This window comes from Erythranthe guttata, chromosome 10 (genome assembly GCF_056151865.1).
Source record: "Erythranthe guttata isolate IM_541 chromosome 10, IM_541, whole genome shotgun sequence".
NCBI lineage: Eukaryota > Viridiplantae > Streptophyta > Magnoliopsida > Lamiales > Phrymaceae > Erythranthe > Erythranthe guttata.
The window spans coordinates 11,648,908-11,667,167 of NC_142542.1; the positions used below are offsets into that span (position 1 = coordinate 11,648,908).

The 18,260-nt window shown below is 33.9% G+C and overlaps 1 protein-coding gene across 1 annotated transcript; it reads right to left on the reverse strand.

Annotated features, from left to right (window-relative positions):
* Nucleotides 1–1,088: 1,088 nt before the first annotated feature.
* On the reverse strand, nucleotides 1,089–4,730 carry LOC148767518 (zinc finger BED domain-containing protein RICESLEEPER 2-like). The gene is made up of 5 exons (XM_088824008.1): nucleotides 4,473–4,730; nucleotides 1,898–4,173; nucleotides 1,755–1,814; nucleotides 1,577–1,672; nucleotides 1,089–1,375 (listed from the first exon to the last, which is right to left on the reverse strand). Exons 2-3 carry the CDS (start codon nucleotides 2,973–2,975, stop codon nucleotides 1,768–1,770), a joined length of 1,125 nt encoding a protein of 374 aa, XP_088680134.1. The 5' UTR covers nucleotides 2,976–4,173; nucleotides 4,473–4,730; the 3' UTR covers nucleotides 1,089–1,375; nucleotides 1,577–1,672; nucleotides 1,755–1,767.
* Between the last annotated feature and the right edge of the window lie 13,530 nt (nucleotides 4,731–18,260).

Here is an 18,260-nt window from a genome sequence, read left to right on the forward strand (position 1 = left end):
TATATTATTTTCAAATTTAATTTTCTATAAATTCGAAATAAAAATATCTTATTTATATTTTCAATATTTCAAAATATATTTATTGAAAAAATTCAGGATACTCAATTTTTTTACAAATATTCGAATAATTTTCAGAAAAAAAATATTTTTTTTAATATTTAAATATTAAAATAAAGGAATACGGTCTTTTTTTTCAATATTTTGGAATATACGAATATCCATTCAATAAAAAAAATTACTCATAATAATAATTTATGATGAGCCCACCAACTTCCTGGTAAAATGCCTATGGTTAAAATCACCGACATGTCAAGATCCAAATTCGAATTGGTTATTGTTCCTGGTCCGAGACCAATGCGTTCGTGTCGGCGGTCCAACAAAGAGGTGCAGTAGTTGTATTTTTCTTTCCATTATGAACGACACCCCCATCCCATCCAGTATTAAGAATAGAAAAGAAAAGGGTATATAATACAAACCAGAAAGCAAGGAAATAAATAAGATAAAAATAAGACGTACCGTTAAAGCTTCCCAGCAATTGCTTAGCAAGAAATCAAGTAACCCCCTTACGACCTATTCACTCAGGTCCTCCTTCTTGAGTAGGCATTCCATTAACCGGAAACAAAGATCAGATAATTAAATAAAGATAATAAATAAAAGAGAAGTCTAATGATTCATGAGTTTACATACATCATACACACGGAGATTGGAGTTTCAATAATCGATGATGTTGATATTTGAATCTGAATTGTGAGTTATTTTTAGCATCCGGTGCATCTAAGCAGTATAGTCTAATGGACACCACAATTTGATGAGTAATTATGAATTTATTATAGTCATCAGTCATCATTACTTCATATGAAAGGTCATTAACCATAATAACAAAAGAAAAGGAAAGCCAAAGACCAAAAAACGTAAAATATATGCATCATTATTTCCTTACCAATTAATTATCAATTTAGGGTAGGGGTGAACGCGGGCGGGTTTGGGCGGGTTGACGTAAAAAAGATAACCCGACCCAATATAGGCGGGTTACCAAAATCTCAAACTGCACCTGCCTAGTTAGGATTACAAACTGCCTTATGTCGGGTGGCACACTTTGGCGGGCGGGCAGGAGGGTTGGCGGGTTTGAGAGAGCTACACAGTATTTAAAATATAATGCCAAAAAAATAATTTAAAAGATGAAATTGTTTATTAATTATGAAGCACAAAAGTATTTGCTGAGTCTTATGTTATTATAACATTTTGCTCACATCAAAATCAAACGAGAAATGAAATACACAAAAAAAAAAAAAAAAAAAAAAAAAAAATTAACCCTTCTTCCATTCCTACAAGTCTGCAACATCCAATATAAACTGAGTTGAACTTTCTTTATATCCTGAATAAACATAGACAAAAGAACAATTATGATCAATATTGTAAACTTCAAAAAATAGACATGTAATCTGCACACAAAAAAAAAAAAAAAAAAAAAAAAAGAAATACGTAATATGCCTATAAAAAAAATCAGAAATCATATATTTATCAATTTTATATCTAAGTTCTTGCTTAAAAAAATATTTGAAAATGAATATCTTACCAACAAAAGACGATCAGCCGTCAAAGACCACAAATCCAACAAAGCTTCAAAAAGTAGAAATATGTAATCTTCCAAAAAACTTGTATGTAATCTGGCCTAAAAAACATAGAGTCAGACTGTAATGATCAATTTCATACCAAGTTCTTGTTTAGAAAATTAAATGAAATGAGTCACTTACCAACAAAATGCAATCAACCATCAATTATAATGGATTTATCATTTGAAGCACCCAAAAGTTCTGGAAAAAAAATATAAATGCCAATCAATAACTGAAGAGAACAACAAACCAAAAGTTAAAAAAAATAATAATATTGCATCTACCTTTTATAATTTCATCATACTTCTCCACTTCTTTGATAGGCACTTCTCTCATTGATTCTATGATGTCAATTGTGGTCAGCTTTGATCTTAACCAACTTTGGCAACATACAAGAGCCTCCACCATTTCCGGATTTAGGGAACTTCGATACGGATCAATAATACGACCACTTGTGCTAAATGCCGACTCAGATGCCACTGTGGAAACTGGGATAGCTAAAACATCTCTAGCCAATTGGGAGAGAATGGGAAATCTAACGGAATTTTCTTTCCACCACCTCAATATATCAAAAGACTCGACATTTCTTTCACATTTTTCTTCCAAATATCTAGTAAGTTCTGACTTTGTGTGAACACATTCATCTTCCTCCATTTTTTTTTCAAATTGAGAAGCTAAAGAGTTCCCTGCCCCCAGATTATCATCCAATTCCATAACATCAATGGATGTTTGACTTGAGCTTGTTTGCACATTTTGGGAATCTTCGCCAGAAGTGCCATGTTGATAATGTCCATACAAACGAATCAAAATATTATTGACTCTCTCTTCCATAGAATTAGACAAAGTACTATCATTTTCATAAACTTCGTTAAGACAAAATCTCACAAACCTTAACTTGTAACGTGGATCCAAAATAGTTGCAACGTAAACAAGGAAGTTAAGTTTATCAAGGATTTCCCAGTATTTGGTGAATTTCTGTTTCATTTTGAGTCCCATTGAACTCACTTTCGGATCACTGTGTTTGGACAGATATCTCAACCTAGTTTGGACAGCCACAATTTCTTGAAAAAACATATTAGATGTCACATGTAAAGAACCAGAAAATTTTAAGGTAACGTCATAGAAAAGCTTCAAAAACTTTGTAAATGATCTAGCAACAATCCAATCCTCTTCATTAGGCGGGCCGATGTATTTTCTTTCTTTTGACCTTCCCATTTCACAACTCTCTTCATTCTCATTAATTTCATTTTCCACACAATCATCCGTATCTTTATCACCCAAGGCAAAGTACAGCCTGTAGTTTGAATCATCTTCTTTTAGCCGTTCAAAAGCTTTTTCAAACGTTGTCGCCGCTTCTAGCATTAAATATGTAGAATTCCACCTAGTTTCTATATCAAGGCAAACCGAACTCTTGCAAGCAATTTTCTCTATGTTTGCACAGTTTTTGAATGCCCGGAGTCTAGGTGGAGATGAACGCACATACCTAATCGCATTCCGAATCTTTAGAATAGAATCATTTTTGTTCTTTCAGACCATCCTTCACAATCAAGTTCAAAATATGCGCACAACACCTTAGATGCAAAAATTCGTGATCTGATATAGTAGTTTCCCACCCTTTAGTGTTCTTCTTCACGTATTTAATTGCACCATCATTAGAGCTCGCATTATCAACCGTTATAGTCAATAATTTATCTATTCCCCAATCCAACAAACAACTTTCGATAATTTTACCTATTGTTTTACCCTTGTGATCAGAAATGACACAAAAACTTAAAATTATTTTTTGCAACACCCACTCCTTATCAATCCAATGTGCTGTAAGACACATATAATTGATGTTTTGGATTGAGGTCCATGTATCAGTGGTAAGGCAAACACGTTCAGATTTAACAAGGCTTCTAAGTTTTGCCTTCTCATCAAGAAAAAGTTTCATACAATCCCTAGCAATAGTTATTCGGCTTGGAAGTGTAAACCTAGGTTGTAAGCATGATGAATATCTCTTAAACCCTTCTCCCTCCACAATATTAAAAGGAAGCTCATCAAGAATAATCATTTGAATCAATTTCAGCCTACACTCTTCATAACTATAGCTCACAGATTTAAGAAAAACAGAAGAAGCTTCATTTCCCTCTTGTTTAAACGCATAAACAAGTGTCTTTTGTTTCTCATCAACAAGCCTATAAGGATATTTTTTGCACTGAATTTGCAAGTGGTTTATCAAGTTACCCGTACCATGTTGTTTTGGATGAGCTGCATAGTCATGGCCACAGTACTTGCAAGCTGCTCTCGGGTTTCCATTTTCCTCAAATCTTTCAAAATGATCCCACACCCATGAGTTTGGTCTGCTGCCAATTGCTGTCTCTTTTGAGTTTTGTTCCTTTGGTTGAATTACTTTTTTATTTGTAATCTTCTTCCTTTTTCTTGAAGGTGGCTTCCATCGGGTTGGCCCATGGGGAGCTGGTGGCGACTTCATAGCAGATTTGGTTGCAGATGTGCCTTGTTCATCAACATTCGGATTCAGGTCTCCAGTTTCAGCAATAATATTACTTTCATTTACCATCTGTAAAGCAAAATCCAACATAAAACATATAAATAAGAAATTCAAAAACTAATAAACATAAATGAGAAAGGATTGATTTATACTAGCTGGTTCAAGCCCTCAAGATAGATTTTTTTTGTTTAAATTAAAAAAATCTATTTTTTTTTCTCCTAATCATGTCTCTTATCTCACAATCAGAGAGAATAACCAAAAAAATGGTTGAAATTATAGATTCTGGAAGAAAATAAAAATAAATTGAAACACAAAATTAGAGGTCAAGGGAATGCTTTATGCTTCTTCTCAACTGAATAAAATCTTACCTTTTCAGTTTGTATTGAGAAGTGAGAACCAAAATCAGATTGGTGAGCTAGAAATTGAAACAAAATAGAGGATTGTAGAGCTATAGGCGGTGAACAAGTGACGCAGTATGTCTGCGGGAAAGGTAAAGTGAAAACCCTATTACCCTAATTACTTAGTATATATATGGCGGGCCGGTCGGGTTATGGGCGGGTTATAACATTAAGACCCGCTAACCGACCCGTTTTATGCGGGTTGGCAGATTCATCAGCTGCTACTAAAAAAATAAAATGTAAACTGTGCGGGTCAGATCGGGCGGGCGGGTCGGGTTTCGCTGGTATTTGTTCACCCCTAATTTTGGGTTTAGTTTGAGTCTCCTAGACTCACACCTCTGTACACTAATGTATAATAATCGAAATATATTTACATATTAATTAAAGTACTTATTTGTCCTCCAAAATTACATATGAAAAGGTTATTTTTGTCCATACAAAAAATGGAAGAAACCTTCATACTATTCATCCTTGTATAGATAGTATAGATTGTAAGGGTATTTTTGGGTTAAATAAAAATTAAAATATGTGTATCAATTTTTATTTTAAAATAGGGATGTAGTTAAAATATTTTATTTGAGTTTGTCACTCATATCTAATTAAGTTTGGTTTGAGTGGTGTGAGGCATATTACCCCTATTTTTTATTTCTAGCATATTCGGTGCATTCGTTTTTTGTAATAAGTACTATAATGTAAATATTGTTTAATTACGCATTAATGTGATTTTTGTTTCAGTAATGCATTGCATTGAATTCTTGCAAAATACGAAAACTTTGCAGATTAAGTACTCTGTACTATTTAATTTAGGGGTAATTAGGAAAAAAAAAACCCATCACATTTGGTTATATTATGATGGATATAACCCTATTTTGCATATTAGTGAAACCCCCCTTATTTTATATTTCAATTTAGCATAAATGAAAACTTGAAGTAGTAAACCTACATTACCCTTAATTACCATATAATATCACCAAACCCTATTTCTCTTCTTCCTCTTTATTTTCTCTTGATTAGCCGTCTCTCTCGCTTCTCTCTCGTTTCTCCGCCCTCTCTCGTTTCTTCTCTTCTCTCTTCTCTCTTCTTTTTTTTTCACGTCATTTCCAACACTAACCTCCTCCTCGCCGCCGATCCTCCACCGACGACGACATCTCCTCCCTCTTTTCTCTCCTTTCTCGCCCAAAATCTTATATCCATCACGAGTTCTCAGGGAATTTTCATAGAGAATTGTTTTGGTTTTAGAAAATTTTCGAGATGGAGTAGGCATATGAGCACAAAGAGATTTTTCTACAAGGGCAGTTACTGTAAGTTATTCGTAGTGTTCGTAATTTCATGTTGTAATGGATTTCGATTCTATTCATATCCTTGCTAGAACTTTGAAATTTTTATGTATTCCATTGTTACTTTTATTTGTTTCTATTTTTCGATTAATTATTTTCTTAGATTAAAAGCTATGACGTTGTGTTTTGATTGAATCATTAAATAGAATTTGACCTCGAAGAATTGTGCCATGTTGAATGTTGAAGAGTCGAGGAAGAAGGTGAATTGGTTCTGAGAAGATGGTGCTTTGTAGTTGTATTCGCTCGAAGTAATAGTAGTTTTGCTGGAATTTGGGGATATATTTTTGTAGTTGATTTCGATACCGTTTTAGTTGTTTTTGTTAATGTTAAAGTTATTTTTGATTTTTTTTGTAGTTATTTTCAGGTTTTTGTAGTTGATTTTTATACTGTTGTAGTTTTTTGTAGTTGTTTTCAGTTTTTTGTAGTTGAAGAAATCAGACGTTGCGTCAACCGAGCAGCGAAAACGAACTTCCCCATCGAAGAAATCTCCACTTCTCACTTCCAGTGCCATTGGGGTTTTTTTAATTTCATCGCCAATTTCGATAATTTGTAGTTGTTTTTTTTTATTTTTATAGTTGATTTTCAATAATTTTATAGTTGATTTCGACAACTTTGTAGGTGATTTCGATTTTTTATAGTTGATGTATGTTAATTTATAGTTGTTTTCAATTTTCTAATAGTTGATTATGGCGAAAAAATCGAACAGCTGAAAAAATAGTTATTTTCTAATAGTTGTTTTACAATTTTAGTTGTTTTTTAATTAAAAAATAGCAAAAAAATAGTTGTTTTCTGGAAACAAATACCAAAAATAACTGAAAATTAAAATTAAGAAAAATAAAATAAAAAAATCGAGATTATAGTCGATTACATAAATACTATAGTTGGTTTCAGAATCTTTATAGTTGATTATGAAAAAAACGGAAATTAAAAAAAATTAAAAACACAAAATGGGATTTCTCCCTTAAAGCACCAACATCTTTATCATTTCAGTAATGGGATTTCTCCCACTTTTTATGCATTAAATGTATTAAAATTATTATAGCCCCTTAACATAGTTTAGCTACAGATTTTTAACCCTAAATTCACATTCTCACAATTAATATTTAAGGCATAATGATTAAAACACAAAAGTTCCATTTATGACGCATGTACAACCAATATTTCGAAATAATAGCAAATGACGTTTAAAAATTCTCAAACTTAATTATAGGCTTCCTAACTGACTAAATGAAAAGATGCAAAACGAATTTTGTAGTTTCCTATTGAATTTATAAAAATTAAAATACTCAGCAAGTAGTGTTGAGGCCAAAAAGTGATTTTTTTCAACCAATACTAATTCCAAACCATGGCCAAATAGTAAATAACAAAGTTCCACTTACTCCTACTGAGATTTTGAAGATTCAAACATTTTTCATGCTGAAGTTTCAAAAAATTGCAGATTAGCCCTAAAGATTCATAGATCTACACATGCAACCCCAAAAATCTTGAAAACTCACTTTCTTTTTCCAAAATTCCCAAAAATTCAAAATATTAAATCATTAACCACTAAATGCTTAGATTCACAGATTATAACATGGATTAGACATGCAAGAACACAAATATCAAGATTAGCACAAGATTTCGGATTTTTCACAAAAAGCCCTAATTTTCGAAAAGTGAGGCAATCTTTTAAGTAGTTTTGAAAACTTTTTTTCCATATTATGATACCCTTTAATTGCAGCAAGAAATTCGAGATTTCTTACCTAACAAAAGAGTGTTGGCCGAAGAAAAACCTTCAAAAGAAAAGAGGGTTTTTAGAGGAAGAAAAGAAGGAAGAATAAAATGAAGAAAATGAAGATACAATGTTAGCTCATTCAAGAAGTGGCTCCAAAATTGAACCAAGCTAGTTGAATGGAGAAGGTAAGAGCTTTGATATCAAGTTGGGAGGAGTTTTGATCTCCCGTAAGAGGGCAAGTGTTTTTTATGGTGTTTTTGGCATACTCAAGGGTGAAACTTATATAGGAGATTTGCATCTTGATTTCTCTATTTTTTTTCTTGAAGAAAAATGAGGTGCTGACCGATGGAGGGTGGTGCTTCGGGTGGTGGTGGTGAAGAGAAGACAAGTGGGGGTATAGGTGGACAGAGAAGAAGACATGAGAGTGTCTCTTGAGATTACTAATCCACATTGAGTGTTGGATTAGTGTAAATCATCACATTTGGCCAAGCGTACAAGGATACTTCCTTTTTCTAATTTTATTTCTCAATTAATAAAATCATTAATCTCTCATACACACAAAAATCGAACACGCACATATACATATACATGTACCTATATATATATATATATATATATATATATATATATATATATATATATATATATATATATATTACATATAGTCTAAAGTAGATTATAGCATATGCATATATGTACGTGTACATGCATGCATTATGCATGTAATTATACTTATGATGAAATCACATAAATTAATTAATTATAACACATAGATTAGTGTATTCACGTAAGTCACATAAATTAATCTAGCACAAAATTTTCTATAATTATTCCACTTAAGCACATAATTATAGAAATAAAGTTGGCACGTAATAAATAAATTTCTAACACATAAGGCACATAATTATATAATCTAATCGGCACATATTGATTATTAGTCTAAGCAAATTAAGTTAGAAATGTAGCTAAATGCCTAATAATTCTTATATAGGGATTTTCGGTTTATGAGATTTTGGTTAGGGATTAGGGTTTCGAAAATGTGGGGTGTTACATAATAGACAAAATTTGATGTGCAGTTAATGGTCTTCAGCTCTGGCGGCACAATAGTGACAAGACGGCGAGTCGTTGGAGCTCTGCTTAGTTGGCTGTTTTTTCTTTTCTTTCACGGTGGTGATTAGTTGAGTTGATTTAACCAGTTGTCAGCTGCTACGAGTCGTCGAAGATCCGATTAGTTGATTTGATATAATTGATTGAATTTTTCTTGCGATGGCGGCGGTGGAGTTTATTCCTAACATGCACGCTTTTGTGTTGTAAATCAAGTATTATATTATTTATATCAATTAACCGGATACCTCAATATAATAGCGGTCAACATAATAACATTAATTTTTACAGTATCATTAATCGTTTTTATAATTATTTTTTTGTTTATTATTATTTTTATAGTAACAACATTTTTCAAAGTAACATAACATTAATGTTTTTTAGTATTTTTCTCTTGTTTCACAATAACATTGGTTCTACTTTTACATTAATTTTTTTGAACTTTAACACTATTTTAACAGTAATATTAATTTACGGTGATATTAATTTCCACGATACAGTAAAACCTCGATAAATGAGTGTTCAATAAATGAATAACATCGCCAAATGGATAATTTTCTCCGGTCCCGATTTTGACAAAGGGGATAATTGATAACCTCGCTAAATGCATTAATGAATAAAAAAAATTAAATTTCTAAAGGCCCCATATGGCAAGAAAGTCGGACAAGTTGCATATTTTCTATGATGGATTGACGATCCAGACTCGTTATCGGTTGGATGCAGCAGCTGGAGGAGCATTTATGAACATATCTATTGATGATGAATTCGTGTTTATGGAGAAGATGGCCTAAAATACTACCATTGGCAATCGGACAAAACTCATGTCCCGAAATCCCAATAACAATATGTAGTCCAACATGTGCAATCTTTGTTAGAGAAACCACCCAAACCTCTCATGCACCAACACTTCCAACACCCTTGGAGCCTAGCAAGGACAAACTTAAAATCCACCTCTGCCAAGGATGTATCGGCAACACCCATCAATGCCTAATAAACGCGATTTGGATTGGATTTTAGCTAACTTTGTGGAGGCATTGCAGATCAATAAACAAGAAACAAAATGCTTCGATCCCAAAATTTGGAACTTTAGATTGGGTAGTTAGCAACTCAATTGCATACATGGCCAGATGGACCTCGCCATCGGATACGGAAAATCCTTGTAAGAATCAAAAAGAGCAATGCAAGGTTGTGACTCTTTCAAATGGACGAGAATTGGAAGAAGCAACACCAAAGTCGAAGAAAATTTTCATTTCTCCAGCAACGGATCCACCAACTATGGAAGATCCCGAAAATCGAAGTGAACAAGTAAGGGGGATCAGGTAACCGCACCAAAGGTATATTTCCCACAAATACTTTGCGATGTTAAATTAGATGTTGAGTTTAATAATTTTTTCGAAGTGCTTAAGAAACTTACTATTAATATTCCTTTTGTTGAAACCCATGAAAAATGCCTATTTATGGGAAATTTCTCAAGGATGTTTTATCCAAAAAGAGAAAAATAACGGAGCATGAAATGGTAGGTTTAACTCAGAAATGTAGTGCCATTATGCAGAGTAAGTTATAAGATTGTGTTCCAATTCCATGCACTATAGGAGATAAGTACTTTGGCAATGCTTTGTGTGATGTAGGTGTGAGTATGAATTTTATGCCTCTATATGTTTTTAATAAATTAGAATTGGGAAGTATTCGGCCAACTACAATAAATTTGAGGTTAGCTGATAGATTCCTAAAGTAGCCACGTGGTATTATAGAATATTGCAATGTTGTTAGAATCGGACCGAATCGGCCGGTCGTACCGGTTCGACCGTAACCAATAAAGCAGTCTGGTCTGACATCTAAAACCGGAAAAATCTAAAATGAGGGGGGGGGGGGGGGGGGGGGGGGGGGGGGATGACCAAAATCTAATTCAGACCCGAGAACTGACGAGTCAGTCAAGGAATCCGTTTTTCGGCCAAAATGTCTAGAATCACCGCTGAGTTGGTTATTTGTGGCTAGATTTGAGCGAACCTTCACAGACTTAGTAGTGGGTGGCTGGATCTAGTCATGAGTGGTCGAAAGATTGCTGGATATGATCATGGGTGATCGAATAGGAGTGGCCGATTGCCGGATTTGAAGAATAAAAAATGGAAAAGTATAGAGTATAAACAATAAAATATAGTAAAAAGTGAGGTGAAGTAGATAAAAGTGAAAATAGTAAGTGGAAGAATAAAAATATAAAGAAAATAGTATTTTTTTAAGGATTTATTAGGGATAACCCCCTTGTTGAGATTTTTTAATGAGGTAGATCCATTTGATTTTTCCCTTTTTGAGATACACCCAATTATGCCAACTTGGCACAATATATTATTTAATTTCCCTATAATACCCCTATTTTATTTTTGGACGGCAGTTTTTTCCTTAACGACGTGATATGGGATTGCTGATACGTTGCCTATAATCACGGATTAAAATTACGTGAGTATATTGGTGGTTTCATCGTTTTCATCATTATCAAATCGTGTGCAATCCGGCTAGGAAGAATTTTTCACCGGCGTGGTAGTATTTTCGGATCGGAGCATTTTCATCGTTTTCATCATTGCGTGAGTATGAACAGTTTTTGTTCGTTTATTTTTTCGCTGTCATGTGCAAGGGTTGTTGTGTTATGGTGGTTAGCCATTATAAGGTTTGTGTTGATATGTTGATTCAATTGGTATTAAAGTAGATCGTTTATTAAAAAAAATACGTCGTCATATACATCGTTATTTTTGTTTGATGATGTTTCTTTTGGAGGAGGATTCACGTAGTTGCCAGAGGAGGGTTCACGTAGTCTGACCAGAGTTGTTTTATATGAGTGTCGTAGTTGGTTTACGCAGTAATCGAAATAAATGTTTGGTGTGGTCAAGTTCATGAAGTTGACCCCGATTGATAGTTGTTTTGTTTGTTTACAGCAGTCGATTTTAATGTATTCGGTAGTACATTGAAATATATTTCGTAGTCTATTTTAATTGATTATCTGGATTATGCATTTTTTAAGTTCATTTGATGATGTTAATTTCTTGTCATTGAAATGTATTTGGCAGTCTATTTAATGTATTTGGTAGTACATTGAAATATATTTCGTAGTCTATTTCAACATAGTATATTAATGATTTCAATATAGTACATTAATCTGCTATGATAGTATATTACAGTTATAGTAGTAGTATGAAATTGTATTACAAACAATATACCACTAAAATGACAAGAGCATTGAGAACAAAACCAATGTAAAGTAATTCTAACATAACAAATAAAATACTTAAAACACATCATAACACAATCAAACCAATATGTAGAGTTAAAAAACTCTAGTACATTAATAATCTCATAATAATATAATAAAAAGATAATGGTAGTATCATACGGTATTCATAATAGTATATTAATATATTACAACGGTTTAACACTTAACTGAAGTTACCGAGCCATTACATCGTAAACACGACATTAATTAAACATATCAAATCTTAGGGGGGTTTGGAAAATAACAACCATCGGAATCAATTGAATTCATTGAGTTTATGTCCTCGTCGCTATCATCATAAATGCAATCGACTTCTTCGTCGGACAACTGCACAACGCCTACATTCAATGCCTCACTTCCAGTGGTATCAACAGCTCCAACTAGTTCACCCCCACCTCCTGTTCCAGCATCATCAGAAACAACAACTTCATTATTATTACGAACTTGGGGCGACCCGTTATTCTCGACATACAAACAAAACCAACACATATTGAAGCCTATTCGTTCATAATAAATCATCATGTGCCTCGAGCTACGATAATTGATTAAATAGACTACCAAATACATTTCAATGTACTACATAATACATTAAAATCGACTGCCGTAAACAATCAAAACAACTATCAATCTGTTTCAACTTCATCAATTCGACCACACCAAAAAAAAATTTCGATTACTGCGTAAACCAACTACGATACTCATATAAAAAAACTTTGGTCAGAATACGTGAACCCTCCTCTTGCGACTACGTGAATCCTCCTCCAAGACAAACATCATCAGTCAATAACGATGTATATATCACGACGTAAATTTTTTTAAAAACGATCTACATTAATACCAATACAAGATGACTACCACGTTGCAGTTAAACAAAAAAATTGACATGGGTTACCACTTCTAGTGGATGTCTTGCCCATCGATCGTTGCAAAACCACAGATTTAGGGCTCGATATATGTAGGCGATTTTGAAAATATCAGCAAATAAATCAAAGTCACAGTCGATTAAGCAAAAACACATCAACATATCGATGGGTGACGGCGTTTCAACAAGCGGCGAAGACGTACCAGTGCCAGAGTGGTCGGAGTGCAGAAAGGCGTCGATCCCCCGTATAGCGTGCTCTATTCCCGGCGTATAATTTTTCTGGTTTTTTGGAATTTTGTAAAATTTGGAAGTGGGTTTAATGGGGATAGTGTTTTAACGGGAAAATAGGGAGGGATTTGATATCTTTCAAAAGGTAAAGTAACGGGATTTGTGGGATTTTGATTGAGGGTACTGATGGAATTTAGAAAAATATGGGTTTTTATCAAAATAACAAATTTGAGTTTGGATCTACCCCTATTATTTTTAAGACTAAGGGGGTTATATCTAATGAATCCTTTTTTTAAACATTAAAATTAATAAAGTAATGGCATATTAAAGAAAATCAAAAACCAGATTGAACCGATTCGATCCTATAAATCCATGACCAAAATGGTCGTCCGATTCTATAGCCGGTCCGGTTCTGAAAACATTGGAATATTGTTAGTTACGGTGGAAAAAATAATATTCACCCTGAATTTTGTAATTTTGGACATGGATGAGGATAAATATATTACAATTATCTTAGAGAGACCATTTCTGGTTGTGGGCATGATTTTGATAGACATCCTGAACAAAGGGGAATTAACCAAAATTCAAGATCAATTTGTCATTTTTAATGATTTTCATGGTGTTAACATCACCATGATACTGAATATATTTTGCTCTTGATGATCTTCATAATTTATTTCCCAACGCTCACCATGTGGGTAATTTGGAAACCTCTTTGGTTGAGGTGATGATATTGTTGATGAAGAATTTGATGTCTTTGACCAATATCTCAAATATTCTCATCTAGGCAAGGAGGATAAATACCACGTTCTCATCTTATGATCTCTTACTTTTGTGTATGATGATCAATTATTAGAGGTTTTGCAAGCTCACAAAGAAGCTATCGATGGACTATTGCCGACATGAAAGGTATAAGTCCCTCTTTATCATGCATAAAGTAATACTCTTAGAAGATGAGCATAAACCTTCAGCTGAAGTTGAGGTTTCTAGTTGGGAAATCAAAGGATCTTTTCATAAAGCGGTAAGTTCAACTCGAAAGAATTGGTCGATAAAGCTCGACGATGCATTGTCGACATATCAAACTGCATATAAAACGTCTTTGGGAATGACATTGTTTCCAGTTTATTGACCAACAAACCAAAGGTCGGGGTTGGTTTGACATGTGTTCTCACCCGCCCATGGTGAATGTGTCGATGGTTCGGGAGTTTTACGCAAACGACGAACTTCTCGCGTACACTGCAAGTGTGGTTTAGGGTGTGCTAGTCAGTTGGGTTTCCTCGGTCATAAACAATTTTACAAGCTCTCGGGGATTCTCTTCTATCCCGAGCATGGACGTGGGACTGTTGGAAAGAGGAGATAACATTAAACGATATTTCAAATTACAGTTTTGGTCCCCCAAGTTTGCACGTTTTTCACTTTTGGTCCCCCATTTACCGCCGTCAACAAAATACACACTAATGTTGTCACATTTTAACACATTTAGTCCCTCCGTCTGTTTGACCGTTAAGTAGCAACGGTCAACGGTTGAATTTGGGGTTTTTCTTTGAGAAAATTGCAATAAGACCCCTGTATTCTTTCAAAATATTCTAAAAACCTCTAAAATGTTATACAACCATAATTTAACCTCGATTTCATCAATTAACCAATTTTAACCAATGACCCCGATTTTTCAAAATGTGGTAATCCAACGTTGACTTTCTTTTTAACTCGGTTGACTCTTTTGTCGATTGATCTTTTTTCCTCATGTTGACCGATTTTGAATGTCGGCTTAACAGCGTTGACATTTGTTTTTTTGTTTTTTATTTTATCTTTATTTAAATAAATTGTTGAGTAATGGAAAAATATATTTACAAAAAAATCAAAGCAGATAATCGGCGAGAAAATAATATCATAAAAAAAATCAAAATAAAGAAAAAAGGAAAAAGTCAACGCATCTCAATGACGGAAAGATTTTATGACAAAAAAAAAGGTAAAAATTAACGGCTGGTGTTAGCCCCAAAAACCGTTGTGCTAGAGTGGTTATCTCATTTCAAATTACTCCGCACATGCTTAATTCATCTTCTTCATATTTTCTTAGGAATAAATTTGGGATGCATTGGCGGTTCCAAGAAGAAAAAATTGAGAGGAAGAAATTATGGATTTTATAATTTTTTAAAATTGTATTTAGGCCCTAGAATTTTAGATAAAACCTTTGTTAAAAGTTTGTAATTTTAATATTACGATACTAGATATTAATATAGTATTATGATTGTGTTATACAGTAATTGTATTGATCGGAAAAAAAGTCAAAGAAAAAAGTTCGTAAAAAATAAGGAAAAATAAAAAAGTCAACATTGTTAACTGAGAATACAATGTCGGTGAACGGCGTCAAAATCAATATTAAACAAAAAAGTCAATGCAGAAAAGAAAAAAAAAAAAAAAAAAAAATCAAGGGCGGTCAACGGTCAGCGGTAATGGTGATAAAATTTGGGGTCGTTTGTCAAAATTGATTAAATGATGAAATTGGTGTTAAATTATGGTTGAATAAAATTTTAGGGGGTTTTAGAATATTTTTAAAAGAATGCAGGGGTCTGAGTGCAATTTTTATCTATGAAAAATCTCAAATTCAACCCTAATTCAACAGTTGACCGTTACTTATTGACGGTCAAACTGACGGAGGGACTAAATGTGTTAAAATGAGACAACATTAGTGTGTATTTTGTTGACGGCGGTAAATGGGTGACCAAAAGTGAAAAACGTGCAAACTTGAGGGACCAAAACTGTAATTATCCCTTCAAACGTACTATGTGATGGGAAACCTATGTGGATTGTGTATGGTGAAGACGAAGGCGTTGATCTACTTTATTTGTGAAAAGATCATGCCCATATCCACAGTGAGCATGACGAACCTCGAGAGATGTGCTTTAGCTTATTACATCATTGGAGGCACGAACTTGTATATCCCACAAAAATTAACAACAAGCAACTTTGCATTGCCATGACCGATTTTACCAAGGGCTTCTACTTCCCACCACTGATCACCAATGCAAGCAAACTGGTGTTGCAAGAGACCAACGAACTTAGTTGTCAAGCTGAACTGCCCGATCGATGAGTGTGCAATTAATCAATTTGTACATGTCGAAGGCAGTGACTAGGAAATCGAGGGAGGAAAGGAAACACGTGCTCCACAAAAGCCGCATGCACACACACGATCACCGAGCTTGAGCGTGGGGTTAACATGATTGATAGAGAATTGTCAATGTGTTGAAATGAATCTGTCGAGGTCTGACATGTGGGAGGTATGAAGGCCTGTATGGAGTGGATCGAAAATATAGTGAAGATGTGTGAGCCGATGGGTCAACTTCCCAAGACAATTGCGGAGTTGGTTTCGGTTCATTCTAAGGATGATGAAGTTGTCAATGTGAACGAGGTAGTACTGCCCGATGAGGGGCATCGTGAGTGATTTCAGGTGAGATCCTAGCGGTTTTATTTCCAACAATTACACATAGGGGAGTATGAGATCCTAGATATTTTCAATTTGAGTTAATCCTCCGATATTTGTTTTTTTAATTTTCATTTGCTTTTTATGTTGATCGCAGGATTAATTAATTGATGGTTTTATTTGCACAAACCACCCCTGTGTAATCTCGAATTGCTAAAAAACCCCTTATGTTAAAAAAATTAGCAAATATCCACTATTAAAATTAGTCAAAGGCGATAAGGCCCCTTCGAGCCCAACGTGTGTAGCACGCGCGAAATGTGTGAATGGGTGTGTGTTTTTTGACGCAAAAATACTCAAATACCCTTTAAATCAAAAATTTTAAAAATTATAAATTCGCCCAATAATTTTAATAAGGCCCAAAATAAAGTTCTCAAATTTTTCAATTCAATCCCAAATATTTTCTAAAAAGCCATCTTCCCGATTCAACCCAAAACCACACCCCACAACCAGATTTCTGATCTCCCCCACACATGTACAACCACCAAAAGTTTTCATAATAGACTCCGTCAACCTCCTCGAAATCACTAGCCTCTTCCCTCATCCTTCTCCAAATCATCAAGAAACCCACATCAGAAATTCATTTGTTTTTTTTATTTTTCCTTTTCGTATTTTTCCCACTATAAAAAAGAGGCCAAATGAAATTCAAGAACAAGAAATTTGTCTCAAAACTAACAAAAGCCATCTTCCTTCTGTTCTTTGTTCTTTGTTCTTGAGGTGGTCGTCTTCAACTCCACCGCCGCCGCAGCCAAAGGGAAGATTTTTCAAAAAAAAAAAAGAATTGGTCGATTTTCTTGTGCTGTATACTCTTTTGGGTGTGGGGTATTTGATTAATTCTAACTAGGGGTAGGTGTGTCATTTCATATAAGTCAACACTTAATTTCAAAGTATGGAGCCGTGTAATTAGCAAAATAAAACATTGGGGGGTCTTTGCTAATTTTTTAACACAAGGTTTTTTTTAGCCATTCGAAGTTACACAGGGGGTTCCCTGCAATTAGCTCTTAATTGAAACCTAATTTTGTTGTTTGTAGAATAAAGTAATGATAATTTAGGTAATTAGAAGTAGAAAATAACTTTCTCTCTTCGATAACCGTATTCGGATTCTCACGAGTCCACTATTACTACTTATTACGATACGTACACTTGCGTGCATGGAAAATCACTAACAAAACCCACGTTAAACAAGGAAGTTAAAAATTTTAGTTTATTTAACCAATGCATTCCCTATGTTAATTAATCAAATAAGTATCTAGTTCGATTCATTCAATTTAGTAACCCCACTCAAGTGTCATTAGAATCTACTTGCAGATTTCAACATTTATGTCTAAAATCTGATATGAAGGTGCATTAAAAGCAAGTTCTTTAATGGGCTACCTAATGTTAGAAGTTTCCATTGGAATCCGCAACTGTAAGCTACATTTTGTTAAGTACTGACATGGGATCCTCTGCCAACTATGTAATAATAAATTAATCTATTCAGTAATGGTCAAACAATTAAGTGCACGAGGCATAAGTATACAAAAATAAATCTATAGATAAATAAACGATCAAACATAGCATCCATCTTCTCTACATATATTTAGTTCAATAAAATATTTAAAATTCATGGGAGATTTGGAATATATGATTCATAATATAAGATAAGAATTGAGAAGATAAAACCCCATTCATGAATCTCTCTCCTAGTGTTGATGGTGGCTCTTGGCGTTTTTCCATGTGTTTTGCTTCTCTCAAAGTCCAGAAGTCCATTATTTACTTCTTGAGTCACAATAA

What these genes read in the sequence shown, in the direction of transcription:
- LOC148767518 (XM_088824008.1), bottom strand. Translation starts at nt 2,975, where the DNA reads ATGCTAGAAGCGGCGACAACGTTTGAAAAAGCTTTTGAACGGCTAAAA. An exon ending in GTATGATGAAATTATAAAAG is followed by an intron (nt 1,815 to 1,897) that starts GTAGATGCAATA and finishes TTTTTTTTCCAG; the next exon opens with AACTTTTGGGTGCTTCAAAT.